At 39.8% G+C, this 15,391-nt stretch overlaps 1 protein-coding gene across 2 annotated transcripts in view; it reads right to left on the bottom strand.

The window, feature by feature from the left end:
• The window catches only part of LOC124112847 (ras-like protein family member 11A), a 77,501-nt gene that overhangs the window by 14,493 nt on the left and 47,617 nt on the right, over positions 1-15,391 (bottom strand). For both annotated transcript variants that reach the window (XM_046473008.2, XM_046473016.2), the window contains exon 2: positions 6,866-6,922. In XM_046473008.2, the coding sequence (XP_046328964.1) occupies positions 6,866-6,922 (57 nt within the window). The remainder of the gene's footprint in view (positions 1-6,865; positions 6,923-15,391) is intronic.

Here is a 15,391-nt window from a genome sequence, read left to right as displayed (position 1 = left end):
ATATACCAGGTTTTAACAATACCCATGTAGTCATATACCAGGTTCTAAAAATACCCATGTAGTCATATACCATGTTCTAACAATACCATGTAGTCATATACCATGTTCTAACAATACCATGTAGTCATATACCATGTTCTTACAATACCCATGTGGTCATATACCTGGCTCTAACAATACCCATGTAGTGATATACCAGGTTCTAACAACGCCCATGTAGTCATATACCAGGTTCTAACAATACCCATGTAGTGATATACCAGGTTCTAACAACGCCCATGTAGTCATATACCAGGTTCTAACAATACCAATGTAGTGATATACCATGTTCTAACAATACTCATGTAGTCATATACCAGGCTCTAACAATACCCATGTAGTCATATACCAGGTTCTAACAATACCATGTAGTCATATACCAGGTTCTAACAATACCCATTTAGTCATATACCAGGTTCTAACAATACCCATGTAGTCTTATACCAGGTTCTAACAACGCCCATGTAGTGATATACTAGGTTCTAACAATACTCATGTAGTCATATACCAGTTTCTAACAACGCCCATATAGTGATATACTAGGTTCTCACAATACCCATGTAGTCATATACCAGGATCCATTAATACCCATGTAGTCATATACCAGGATCCATTAATACCCATGTAGTCATATACCAGGTTCTAACAACGCCCATATAGTGATATACTAGGTTCTAACAATACCAATGTAGTCATATACCAGGATCCATTAATACCCATGTAGTCATATACCAGGATCCATTGATACCCATGTAGTCATATACCAGGTTCTAACAATACCCATGTAGTTATATTATATAACCAGGTTTTAACAATACCCATATAGTGATATACCAGGTTCTAACAATACCCATATAGTGATATACCAGGTTTTAACAATACCCATGTAGTCATATACCAGGTTCTAACAACGCCCGTGTAGTGATATACCAGGTTCTAACAGCACCCAAGTAGTAATGTACCAGGTTCTAACAACGCCAATGTGGCCACATACCAGGTTCTAACAATACCAATGTAGTAATATACCAGGTTCTAATATTACCCATGTAGTCATATACCAGGTTCAACAATGCCCATGTAGTCATATACCAGGTTATAAAAATACCCATGTAGTCATGTACCATGTTCTAACAATACCATGTAGTCATATACCTGGTTCTAAAAACACCCATGTAGTGATATACCAGGTTCTAACAATACCCATGTAGTCATATACCTGGCTCTAACAATACCCATGTAGTGATATACCAGGTTCTAACAACGCCCATGTAGTCATATACCAGGTTCTAACAATACCAATGTAGTGATATACCATGTTCTAACAATACTCATGTAGTCATATACCAGGTTCTAACAATACCCATGTAGTCATATACCAGGTTATAACAATACCATGTAGTCTTATACCAGGTTCTAACAACGCCCATATAGTGATATACTAGGTTCTAACAATACTCATGTAGTCATATACCAGGATCCATTAATACCCATGTAGTCATATACCAGGATCCATTAATACCCATGTAGTCATATACCAGGTTCTAACAACGCCCATATAGTGATATACTAGGTTCTAACAATACCAATGTAGTCATATACCAGGATCCATTAATACCCATGTAGTCATATACCAGGATCCATTAATACCCATGTAGTCATATACCAGGTTCTAACAATACCCATGTAGTTATATTATATAACCAGGTTTTAACAATACCCATATAGTGATATACCAGGTTCTAACAATACCCATATAGTGATATACCAGGTTTTAACAATACCCATGTAGTCATATACCAGGTTCTAACAACGCCCGTGTTGTGATATACCAGGTTCTAACAGCACCCAAGTAGTAATGTACCAGGTTCTAACAACGCCAATGTGGCCACATACCAGGTTCTAACAATACCAATGTAGTAATATACCAGGTTCTAATAATACCCATGTAGTCATATACCAGGTTCAACAATGCCCATGTAGTCATATACCAGGTTATAAAAATACCCATGTAGTCATAAACCATGTTCTAACAATACCATGTAGTCATATACCAGGTTCTAACAATACCCATGTAGTCATATACCAGGTTCTAACAATACCCATGTAGTCATATACCTGGCTCCTACAATACCCATGTAGTGATATACCAGGTTCTAACAACGCCCATGTAGTCATATACCAGGTTCTAACAATACCAATGTAGTGATATACCATGTTCTAACAATACTCATGTAGTCATATACCAGGCTCTAACAATACCCATGTAGTCATATACCAGGTTCTAACAATACCCATGTAGTCATATACCAGGTTCTAACAATACCCATGTAGTCATATACCAGGTTCTAACAATACCATGTTGTCTTATACCAGGTTCTAACAACGCCCATATAGTGATATACTAGGTTCTAACAATACTCATGTAGTCATATACCAGGTTCTAACAACGCCCATATCGTGATATACTAGGTTCTAACAATACCCATGTAGTCATATACCAGGATCCATTCATACCCATGTAGTCATATACCAGGATCGATTAATACCCATGTAGTCATATACCAGGTTCTAACAACGCCCATATAGTGATATACTAGGTTCTAACAATACTAATGTAGTCATATACCAGGATCCATTAATACCCATGTAGTCATATACCAGGATCCATTAATACCCATGTAGTCATATACCAGGTTCTAACAATACCCATGTAGTTATATTATATAACCAGGTTTTAACAATACCCATATAGTGATATACCAGGTTCTAACAATACCCATATAGTGATATACCAGGTTTTAACAATACCCATGTAGTCATATACCAGGTTCTAACAACGCCCGTGTAGTGATATACCAGGTTCTAACAGCACCCAAGTAGTAATGTACCAGGTTCTAACAACGCCAATGTGGCCACATACCAGGTTCTAACAATACCAATGTAGTAATATACCAGGTTCTAATATTACCCATGTAGTCATATACCAGGTTCAACAATGCCCATGTAGTCATATACCAGGTTATAAAAATACCCATGTAGTCATGTACCATGTTCTAACAATACCATGTAGTCATATACCTGGTTCTAAAAACACCCATGTAGTGATATACCAGGTTCTAACAATACCCATGTAGTCATATACCAGGTTCTTACAATTCCCATGTAGTGATATACCAGGTTCTTACAATACCCATGTGGTGATATACCACGTTCTTACAATACCCATGTAGTCATATACCAGGTTCTAACAATACCCATGTAGTGATATACCATGTTCTCACAATACCATGTAGTCATATACCAGGCTCTAACAATACCCATGTAGTCATATACCAGGTTCTAACAATACCCATGTAGTCATATACCAGGTTCTAACAATACCATGTAATCATGTACCAGGTTCTAACAATACCCATGTAGTGATATACCAGGTTCCTACATTACCCATGTAGTGATATACCAGGTTCTTACATTACCCATGTAGTGATATACCAGGTTCTTACATTACCCATGTGGTGATATACCATGTTCTAACAATACCATGTAGTCATATACCAGGTTCTAACAATACCATGTAGTAATGTACCATGTTCTAACAATACCATGTAGTTATATACCAGGTTCTTACATTACCCATGTGGTGATATACCATGTTCTAACAATACCATGTAGTCATATACCAGGTTCTAACAATACCATGTAGTAATGTACCATGTTCTAACAATACCCATGTGGTTATATACCAGGTTCTAACAATACCCATTTAGTGAGACCCCAGGTTCTAACAATACCCATGTAGTGAGACACTCGCCATTCAGTAGTACACAAGGTTCTGCTAGTTTATTTTAGTCATAATCTTTGTATCAAAGCGTTGTATTGCGTTTGTTCCATTTGTGTAATCAGTTTTTAGCCGGTGTAAAAACACAAACATGAATTTACCTCAAGGATAATAAAAACATAAATGTATTCAGATTTCAACACGTGCCGGAAGCCACGCTAAAGAACATGGCAAGCTAGTCGACAGTCTCTTCCGTCGACACATGAAACTATCTGTTTTGCCCCAAGTCTAACCGACTGAAAGAATAGGCACATATTCGTCTGAACAAACAGCGATAACTGACTGCTGTCTGAACGTCGGTTTTAATAAAAGCAACATTTGATCAAAGTAAATTTTATGGCTCCCGATGCTGTGAGCCGAGACCTGTTTATAGTTGAATCTGTTGTGCGTTAACTGGTGTTTAATTGTAGACGGAGCTAACATGTGCTCTTACTCTAGGTAGTTCTCATGTTGATCTAAGGCACGTGGTCTACAGTAAACATGTCATATTGTGTTTATTCAGCTCTGACTCCGGGGCTAAGATGAATGATAGGCGGAGGTGCAATGTTTATTACCATGTCGTGGTATTTTGCAGACAACAACATAAAATCATATACGGTATATTTCAGACAGCTACCATTTAACCACACTGATAGTTCCAAGAAGAAAATATCAGCTTCCGATAGTATGAACCGTGGTTTGAAAGTAAAGAAAGTCCTCAGAAAAACAGAGCATTCAGGGAGTGTTGGGCTGTGTAAAGCTTGCCTTTATATTTAAATCATATCTTTATATTACACATTTCGCTTTTACTGATTACCGATAGCAAAACACTACTGCACAAAGTGCAAGTTAAAATGGTATTGTTTACGTTGCCACCATTTTGTTTGGCACAAGCATTGCCGTTTCTTCATGATCACGAAACCGAAAACACTGGAGCTTTCCAGCAATGATAGGTTGTGTGTCATTGTGTTTTATGTACATCGCCGAGATTTTTATTTTAGGAGCAATTTCATGCTGTGCAATCAATAATGTTTGAAAGCCTTGATATTTGAGGGCATAAAACAGAACAAATAAAGAAATGTTGCTTCAAATCACCTGGCTTAGTTCTTGCCAGTCCCTGGATATATCAGCAAAACAGATTACCGTACGACCTTCTGTTAGCTCTATGTACTTTAAATCAGAGACATTCTGCCAAGGCAAAAACTTTTCAACAGTGTATTCCGGCCAATTGAAATAACCAGTAATGGATTTCTGATATGTCATTTCCACGACACACAGGCGCGAGTTTGATGCAAGGAAAAGATTATTAAGGTTCAGGGATAGCTATTGACAATTTAGACGCGAAGTGTTTCAAATTGGATTCAGTTAATCCGTAATATGACAAACGGCAGGATACGCCCTCCTCATGCTAAAAAGCATGTTTAACGGAAATTGTCGTGAGAACGTTTTCCTTTGGTGAAGATGATTAAGCCGTTGCGATGAGGTGGTGGATGGGATTAAGGATCCATAGCATATGTGGTGAAACATGAGATTCTCAGCGGATGTGTTCTCATGAAGCAACACCTGATCCAAAAAACGCGACACCCAGCTATTGATTTAAAGCGTTAGAATTTCATTTTAATTTACATTCATTTCGTTCTTTGCAACAATTCAATATATATTATATAATTTGTCATAGTTCCATGTATTACTGTGCCACCTGCGTCATTTGCAGTTCACGGAGAAACAGTTGGGAGGTTCCGGGGTTGTATATCATGATGCCCCCCTTACACAACCTGCATCATTATTTCCCACACATATAAGAAGTGATGTCATTACTTCCCACACATATAAGAAGTGATGTCATTATTTCCAACACATAAACGGCGTCATGTCATTATTCCCCACACATATCAGACGTGATGTCATTATTTTCCAAATATATACGGTGTCATTTTTTTAATTTCCCACACAAAAATGGCGTCCTGTCATTATTTCCAACACATATACGGCGTCATGTCTTTATTTCCCACACATATAAGACGTGATGTCATTATTTCCGACACATATAAGACGTGATGTCATTATTTCCGACACATATAAGACGTGATGTCATTATTTCCCACACATAAAAGACGTGATTTCCAGCATATATACAGCGTGATGTCATGATTTCCAGCATATATACAGCGTGATGTCATGATTTCCAGCATATATACAGCGTGATGTTATGATGTCCAGCATATATACAGCGTGATGTCATGATTTCCAGCATATATACAGCGTCATATCATGATTTCCTCCACGCGTTGCAGCGACCGAGAGTAACGTGACGTGACGTGATTTCACTAACATGCATTCTATCTAGTCATACTGTGTAATGATTTCACTAACATGCATTCTGGCGTGTCATACTGTGTAATGATTTCACTAAGATGCATTCTGTCATTATTTCCCACACATATCAGACGTGATATCATTATTTACCACAGATATAAGAAGTGATGTCATTATTTCCAACACATAAACGGCGTCATGTCATTATTCCCCACACATATCAGACGTGATATCATTATTTCCAACACATAAACGGCGTCATGTCATTATTCCCCACACATATCAGACGTGATATCATTATTTCCAACACATAAACGGCGTCATGTCATTATTCCCCACACATATCAGACGTGATATCATTATTTCCAACACATATACGGCGTCATGTCATTATTTCCAACACATATAAGACGTGATGCCATTATTTCCTACACATATAAGACGTGATGTCATTATTTCCGACACATATAAGACGTGATGTCACGTGATTTCACTAACATGCATTCTGCCGTGTCATACTTTGTAATGATTTCACTAACATGCATTCTGCCGTCTTATACTGTGTAATGATTTCACTAACATGCATTCTGTCTTGTCATACTGTGTAATGAGTTCAGTGACATAAATTTTATCGTGTTATATTTTTTCACTAACATGATTGCATTGTGACGACACATCTTAATACAAACTTACCCATTTCCGGATCGTAATCTCCAATGAACCTCTTCGTCAGATACCGCACTATCAGAGCTGTAAGAAACACAGGCTAGTGTTAGTTCAGGACGGAGCAGAATTCAAGGTGTCTGATGATAATCAGTCTGTCATGGGATGCGATACTACCGCGGACACAATTGTCACCAGAAACGAAACATCCACATGTATCTGTACACGGTGTGTATAAGTCTTTTACCTTAACACTCAACACAAATACACACACTCTACATATACTCAGTAATAGTAATATATGTGCGGAATAATCAAATCTGCAATTACTATTGTGGACTGAGACACGACATGGCTGCGTCAGTGGATCCGATAATCCAGTGATTGATATCATGAGCATCGATCCACGCAATTATGATACGATGACATGCATCAACCAAGTCAGCGAGCCTGACCACCCGAGCCCGTTAGTTAGATCCATCTTAAGACAAGCATAGTCGGTCTAACTACAAGCATGGGTTGCTGAATAGTAGTTGTAGTAGTAGTAGTAGTATTAGCTTGTTATGATTACTTTCTCAATATCTCGATTCCACCCCACGCCCCTCTCTCCCCCACCCGATGTGTATGTGACTCATGTGTTGATACACTGACATGTTTAGTCATCCCCTCGCTTTATACAGCAACATATGACAGACATGAACGTGTTGACTTTGGTAGTGTAAGGTGGTTGATGCACTGAATCGAACCTCGGGATTCTACACGTCGTTCACCTCAACATGCAGTAGAGATAAAGATCACAACCACAAATACACAAATAGAAGAAATGTAATTAATATCCGGAATAATCAACATTGTAATTATTACTCTGGATCGAGACACGCCATTGATGACTCGATAACTGTTCCTGGCTTCCCGATCAGTGGAGCCGCCACCGACAGGCTGTCATGAGGATCACAGCGAGCTCTTCCAGACTCCCCCATTATTCTCCAGCGCTCCATACAGCTGTGTTTCTTTGTTTGTAGTGTAACGCCGCACTCAGCAATATTCCAGCTATATGACGGCGGTCTGTAAATAATCGAGTCTGCACTAGACAATCCAGTGATTGATATCAGGACCATTGATCCACGCAATTGGGATCGATAACATGCATCAACCAAGTCAGCGAGCCTGACCACCCGATCGCGGTAGTCGCCTCTTACGACAAGCATAGTCGCCTTTTAAGGCGAGCATGGGTTGCTGAAGACCTATTCTACCCCCATACAGCAGTGACTGCACCAGGCATCACCATAAGTTGTAGCAGGATCATGAGGGGTACATGGGATTGTATGCGTCCAGCGTTAGGCTTAGTACCACGAGCCGGAGCTGACGAGGGATGCATACAACCTCAAGTAATCCGAGTGATCCTGCTACAAAGAATGTATCTTACCGACATTTTAATTAAGCGCCAGGTCCTGATGGTGTCTTTGTAGTTTAAGATATGGCAGTAATGTTTTAATCCCATGCCTTGTTACTCTTTTGACTCCCCTCCATGGAGTGTCATTGATGTAAATAACTATCGGGGTATCACTCCTATGGATATTTGTGGCAAGCTTTTCACGCAGGCTCTAAATATCAGGTTGAAACAGTTTCTGGAGTTATGTGATGTCAGGCAGGTTTCCGTGGATAATATGTTTATACCGCAATCTGTAGTTCAGATATATTTGGTTGTTTATAAATTTCTAGAATGCTCTGGTTTGACTTCACTGAAACAGAATTAATTGAGTGAGTGAGTGAAAGTGAGGGTGGTTTTACCTTGCTTTACTTAATATTTCAGCAATGTCACGGCGGGGGTCACCAGAAATGGGCTTCGCACATGGTACGCATGCGGGGAATCGAACCCGGGTCTTCGTCGAACGCTTTAACCACTAGGCTACCCCATCGCCCACGGAAATAATTGAGAAACACTTACTATCATAAAGGATATTTACTCTAAAACTTTATTTTTGGTTAAAATATCACAGAACAGTATATGGGATTAATTTAATTGTTTCAGTGGTAATAAACTAGACTGCATTTTAAGCCCTATTTTGTTTTCACTATTTATTAATCAGTGGGAGAATGATATCCAACAGATGGGAGAGAGGGGAATCTCAACAGGATTTAATGGAGCTATTCCTGCTTTTGTATGCTGATGATTTGATCATTCATTTGGAGACTGCGTCATGTCATGATTTCCTTACATAATATTGCGTCATATCATGATTTCCTTACATAATATTGCGTCATGTCATGAATTCCTTGCATAATATTGCGTCATGTCATGATTTCCTTACATAATATTGCGTCATGTCATGATTTCCTTGCATACTATTGCGTCATGTCATGATTTCCTTGCATAATATTGCGTCATGTCATGATTTCCTTACATAATATTGCGTCATATCATGATTTCCTTGCATAATATTGCGTCATGTCATGATTTCCTTGCATAATATTGAGCCATGTCAGGATTTCCTTGCATAATATTGAGCCATGTCAGGATTTCCTGAGTTTATACTGCGTCATGTTATGAATTCCGTACATAATACTGCATCATGTCTTGATTTCCTTACATAATACTGTGTCGTATCATGAATGGTTTCACCTTACACAATAGTGCATCATGTCATGATTTCTTTACATAATACTGCGTCATCTCATTATTCCCCTTACACAACACTGCGTCGTGTCATCACCTCACTATCTCGTATTACATCTTGCCGCAAGCATCATTCTTTCTTGCCATGATTCAATAACAATTCTGTCAGTTCATCACAAATCAAGGAACACTGGTGCTCCAGTGACCCACGGCAGTGCATAGTAGCGTCCTTTCGGCGTCCCTGCTTCGCATACCAGGTGCGCCCTTATGGAATAACGTATAGTCTAATATTTTATTACACAAAATATTTCTCACTTTTAAATTGTTTTTCTCATGTTGATTTCATTACCCATTTTCAAGAATGGGTTTGATCAAATTCAATGCAGATAGTCCACAGTCATGGTCAACCATTAACAATTATATCTATTCAAAAACGGTTTCCCTTGAAGCTAAATCTGTTTTACTGCACTGATACTACTGATAATTTTAAATGGAATTTAAAAAACAAACATGTTGACCTTTCATCTACTTTGACTGAGATCAAAGTTTAAGTCGTATAATCAGCCTGGGACGGCAGCGGAAGTCATCGCTGTGACATCGTTGGCTATATGAGCGCCACAGATGTAGGTGCCTACATGCAAGTGTGGTAAAAGAACTTCATGGATGGCAAAATCACACCAGTCCTCCATGAGCAAATATGTCTGACATACATCGGGTACAGTCGTGTAAGTCAGCAATAAGATATATGTTGCTGTCAACAGTGTCTAATTTCCCAAGTGTCCCTTCACACTACAACGTGGAGTGTATAGATTGTGTAACATAAATGAGTGTGTCATACTGAACTTAGGGAACGAGGGTCCAGCACTTCCTGAACAGCTGTACCAAAGAGGTACTGTGTTGAATATTGATCACTAACGTCAACGTGATGGCAGCAAGTATGGGTTGTTGCGTCAGTACAATATGGCGTCAATGATGACGTCTGTGTTACCCCAAGAATGGTTTACGTTAATAATGTTACGAGTGAAATAATTATGGGACGTGGTGTTATGGAATTGCATTAACTCGTTGTTTTGGAATAGTGTGGTTACTAAGTATCAGAGTATTGGCTATGTGTTATTGTAGAAATCTGGCAATCCGCCTTGTTTGTTCGTGTCTTTTCGGAATTTCGCGTCCTGAGCTTTTTGTTGTGAGCAGTTGCCAGATTCAGACAGAATAAAAATTATGTTATTTCTGGATAAATTTGAGATTAAAATGTCGTGATTGAAATGCAGTATGGCAAGAAGTACGAAGTGTCAGTATTTATGCAAAATACATTCGGATATGACTTCTTGCGGCATCTGTTCAAGTATCTGTCTTGGTGACAGTTGAAACTGTTGACTACATTTCCAGGTGAGCTACAGTGCCACGACAATTGGTTTTCTAATTTCAACTCCGTAATAAAAAATGGTCGGCTCAATGAACTGACTATATTTCATGCTGCGAACTGTACCCCTTTCTCTTCTACGTAAAACATGTGTATCTTGATAGAGTTATAAACTGTCCACTGAAGATCCGGGTTAGAATAGATCTTCAGCAACCCATGGTTGCCAACAGTAGGAACTGTCTTTTAGGTTCCTGCCTTGTGTTGTGGTAAAACGTTCACTGGCATCTGTATATTTTATCATTTTACATTTGGTGTTGGGGACGTTGAAAATTTATTGATAATGGTAAGCGTGTATCAATTTCGTCCCTATCGCTTGTGAAGTAAATGTCGATGAAGGCCCTAACAGATCTTTATAGTAAACTGTTTGCATCAAAGAAAGTAAGTATTTTATATGTACATATACAGTGTGCATCCTTAGCGAGGAAACACAACGTGTTAGAACATCAGCGGAGGAAGAAGAATGGTTTATGCTTCAAATTATTTGACATAGATCCATGTTTATTACCTTTGGGCTCAACTGTGTAACAATGATGCTCATTAGACATATTCTGTAGCATTAATTTACATACCCAGCCCGGAGATTGGGATAGGTCGTTTTTTTATATTTAACTTGGCACCGAGTACCAATTTGATTGTCCAGAAATAATTTCACAAAGAATTCAAATAAACACGTTTACGATACAACGGAAATGTCAAGGGGAAATAGCGTTTTGGCCATTACGTTGATAGCATACTTTGAATGGCTAACACACGGGAAGCCAAGCTTCAGATGTACTGTTATGCCACTATTTTCTTCATTAAAGAGCATTGCAAATCATGAGAGCAACGACCACCGGCGTGTTTACTGAGAAGTTTTTTCCGTGAAGTGTTTATTAACGGGAAGGAAGGTCGTTGTGTCATAAAGCCCTGTGGTGCCTGGTGCAGTCACTGCTGTATGGAGCGCTGGAGAATAATGGGGGAATCTGGAAGAGCTCGCTGTGATCCTCATGGCAGCCTGTCGGTGGCGGCTCCACTGATCGGGAAGCCAGGAACAGTTATCGAGTCATCAATGGCGTGTCTCGATCCAGAGTAATAATTATAATGTTGATTATTCCGGATATTACTTACATTTCTTCTATTTGTGTATTTGTGGTTGTTGTCTTTATCTCTACCGAATGTTGAGGTGAGGGACGTGTAGAATCCTGAGGTTTGAGTCAATGCATAAACCTCCTTCGTCTACCATAGCCAACACGTTCATGTTCATATGTTGCTGTATAAAGCGAGGGGATGACTAAACATCAACACACTAGTCACATACACATGGGTGGTAGTAGTAGTAGTAGTAGTACAGTAGACTAATAGAAGTAGTGGTGGTAGTACTGGTAGAAGAGTGGTGATGATGGTAGTAGTGATAGTGGTGGTGGAGGTAGTGGTGGTCGTAGTGGTGGTGGTGGTAGCATCATGCTGACAAAGACGCATCCCAGTAGGGGCAATATGCAAAGAGGTAAGGCCCTGTGGCATCAGGCTAAACACAAACAGCAAACACAGAACTATTAGGAACTGTAATTCTCCCGACGTCAAATGTAATACCAGCGACAAGTACACGTTAAACTCAGCAACCCCCCGAGACATGCACTGAGGAGAAATGAATACGGCTATACAATCTGTCCACACCTTACAGGCCTCTTCTGTGTGTTAGCTGCTGTACATAGTTCACCTGCCGTGATACCGTGTCTTTCAACTGATCCTAGCATAACTGTCTGGGTTATGTGTTGATCGAGAGCTATAAGCCATGGGGCACGATATCCTACTGGGTGCCCGGAAATAACCGAGGTGTAACGGAACGAGCCGATTAAGACAAGAGTGCAAGAAAATAGAGCTAATGTTGTATGTTTTAGTGTGACTGTCCCGAAATAACCTTCGTCTGGTGAAGCCGAGTGTAGGAAGGTCAGATTGACAGAGCTGCGGGTACTTTGCTCACACGCAGTACCAAGGATGCTGTGCTCTTACATTGAGACGCGAAGAAGATAAATCATCAACAGTTGGAGAACTTCAAACTTTAGGTTGTCTGAAAGAGTGTTATTAAGTTGACAGAATAACGGAAGCAACAGTTTAAGAAGGGCAAACTCCGAATAAAACAAACGCTCTGATGGATAATTAGGCTTAGGCCATATAAGTCACATACTTTTACAAGTTTGTTGACAGCGAGACACTGGTTACATAGACTTGAAAAGTTCCTCACTTGTTATTAAATATTCGTCTAGCTTTCAGTCACACAGTAAGTCAGCCATGTACACATCTCGCTCGGGCAGATTATCTATTAAATCAAATCAGGAACCGCTAGAAGTACCAGAAGTTCTTCAATCATTATAAATATGTTCAAGAATATCAATGCATCAATGAAATTGTTTAAATAATGTTATTGGTATATATTTGTATATCTATATTAATATTATACAGATTTAAAATAAGTAAATGCAGCAAAGAGGGTTTGTGTGATCCTGGCATGGTCAGGCTAGTTTGGCTCATCATCGGCTCAGGGTCCAAGAACAATGGTTTGACATTTCGAAAGCGAGGTTAGCATATTTGCCTTGTTTTTCCTGAATCTTGTGAATCACATTTGTGTCAAAAGGGACAGATAGTTCAATGATATATATAATTGAGTTAATTGTTTTTATCAAAAAGGACAAGATCAGGTTTTTTGGCCCGGATAAGTCTGAGGCTGTATACGGGCCTATTCCAAAGAAGTTTATATTTATCATTTTTCATGACGCCCTCCACACATTCTGGGTCTCACCATGGATGGACCTCTGTATCAAAACCACAAGCAGTGTTTCTCTCCCACTTCGTTACATCAGTCCAATTAGAATGTAGAATTTTATAAATGTCAAGGTAGAATTTCGGTTTCATTTTGAAGTTAATATAAAACGTCAACGCCAGAGAATAACCATTCTCGATTATCCATCGGAACAGATTCCAGGCGTAAAAGGTAAAACAGCGGTGAAAATGGTACGAATTGCTTACTGATGACACCAGGTTTTCACGAAAGGGTAAGCATGTCCTGCCCTACTTGTATCACCAGCAACCCACACAATGTGCAATAAGTATTTGTTGCGTGACGTCGCACAGCGGTACTCCTGCCATGCGACGGCAGCCTTTAAACAAACCAGACAATGAAGTGATCGAAGGACCAGAAAATCTAGTGAGTGACACGTTCGCGGATTTTCCTATTTTGTTGAGAGCCAATTACACGGAGTCAATGTCTCACTTAACGCCACGGCGCAATAATAACGCCCAGACCTAGAGTGACAACGAGCACAACCCCCTGTAGGCAGTTGTAACAGACGGGACATATTACTGGCCCCAGACCAACGAACATACAGTTACTCTCGTGGGTATAAACTACCACAACGCAGGGTATCGTATACGTTTCGTAAGTCAGGCACATAAACACAGCCGTCATATGTTATTTTACCATTATTTTTAAACACCCTCTCAATGTTCTTTGCCCGTTTGATCTTCTTCGGTTGCCGAGTATTCGATGGTAATTGCACTTTGAATGGCCCTCTATCCCACAGACTTCAAGGAATCAACCTGTGTTCCATGGGACAATTCAGGTACGAAAAAACCCATTTGTCACCTAGAGCCAATACCATTAATCACGCAGAGCTATGGCCACAGCGCGACGGATGTGCAAAGCCTCGCCAACGGGAAACAGATTCTAGGTTCTTGAAATTGTCATAAACACAAAGGGATAACTGGATAGATCTTGGTGCCACATTTCGCGTCGAAAGGTTTCTTGATTATTGAACTTGTATCTTTTATTCGAATATCAATACACAAATGTGTAATTGTTTCTGATTTCACTAATCTCGGCTTACTGACTTGGTGACTCGTTTCATTCAAGCATTGGGAGGTCAATCTTGCCAACCACCGACCAGATATTAATGGCTGTTTCTCCAGTGTAGGTGTAGTATGCAAACCAACGTTCATGACTGCTTCATCAGCGGCTGGTGACCAACAACAGATCTGACTGTCTTGCTTGTATCCCAAATGTTTACAGCCTGAGTGATGTTGGCTTAGACTTAGTCCCTGTCATCCTCCTAACAGTTTAGGAAAACACAAATATAACATAAACCATTGTTTTCACCGGAAATTCCTCATATTTGATGAGAGTAGCCGTTTCCAAATTAAGAGTCTGTTCCTTAGTTGCCTGGGCCTACAGCAGTCTCGCTACGATGATGAACCTTGCTGTGTCTTGTCCTACTCGTACTCGTTGATTGCGATGCGTCAGTCGGGGCCACATACTACACAAATTAGAAATATACAACGTCTGCTGATCATGGGTTCGACTCCTGCATTCGTCCGTGCATGTGTGTTTCACCAAAGTGGCATACGTCTTAGCCCGTCATTTGGGCTGTTCTCCAACGTAATGCTGATACCTCGTCACATTCCTGAAATGCTGCCCCAAGCGGCATGCTGTTTCCAATCTCTAAACTCAGACATCTTCCCGGGGCAAGGGCGTTAACTGACTATA

The sequence above is a fragment of the Haliotis rufescens genome, unplaced genomic scaffold, assembly GCF_023055435.1.
Source record: "Haliotis rufescens isolate VD_foot unplaced genomic scaffold, xgHalRufe1.0.p SCAF_5, whole genome shotgun sequence".
NCBI classification, from domain to species: Eukaryota; Metazoa; Mollusca; class Gastropoda; order Lepetellida; family Haliotidae; genus Haliotis; species Haliotis rufescens.
This window is presented reverse-complemented; position numbering and strand designations above follow the sequence as displayed.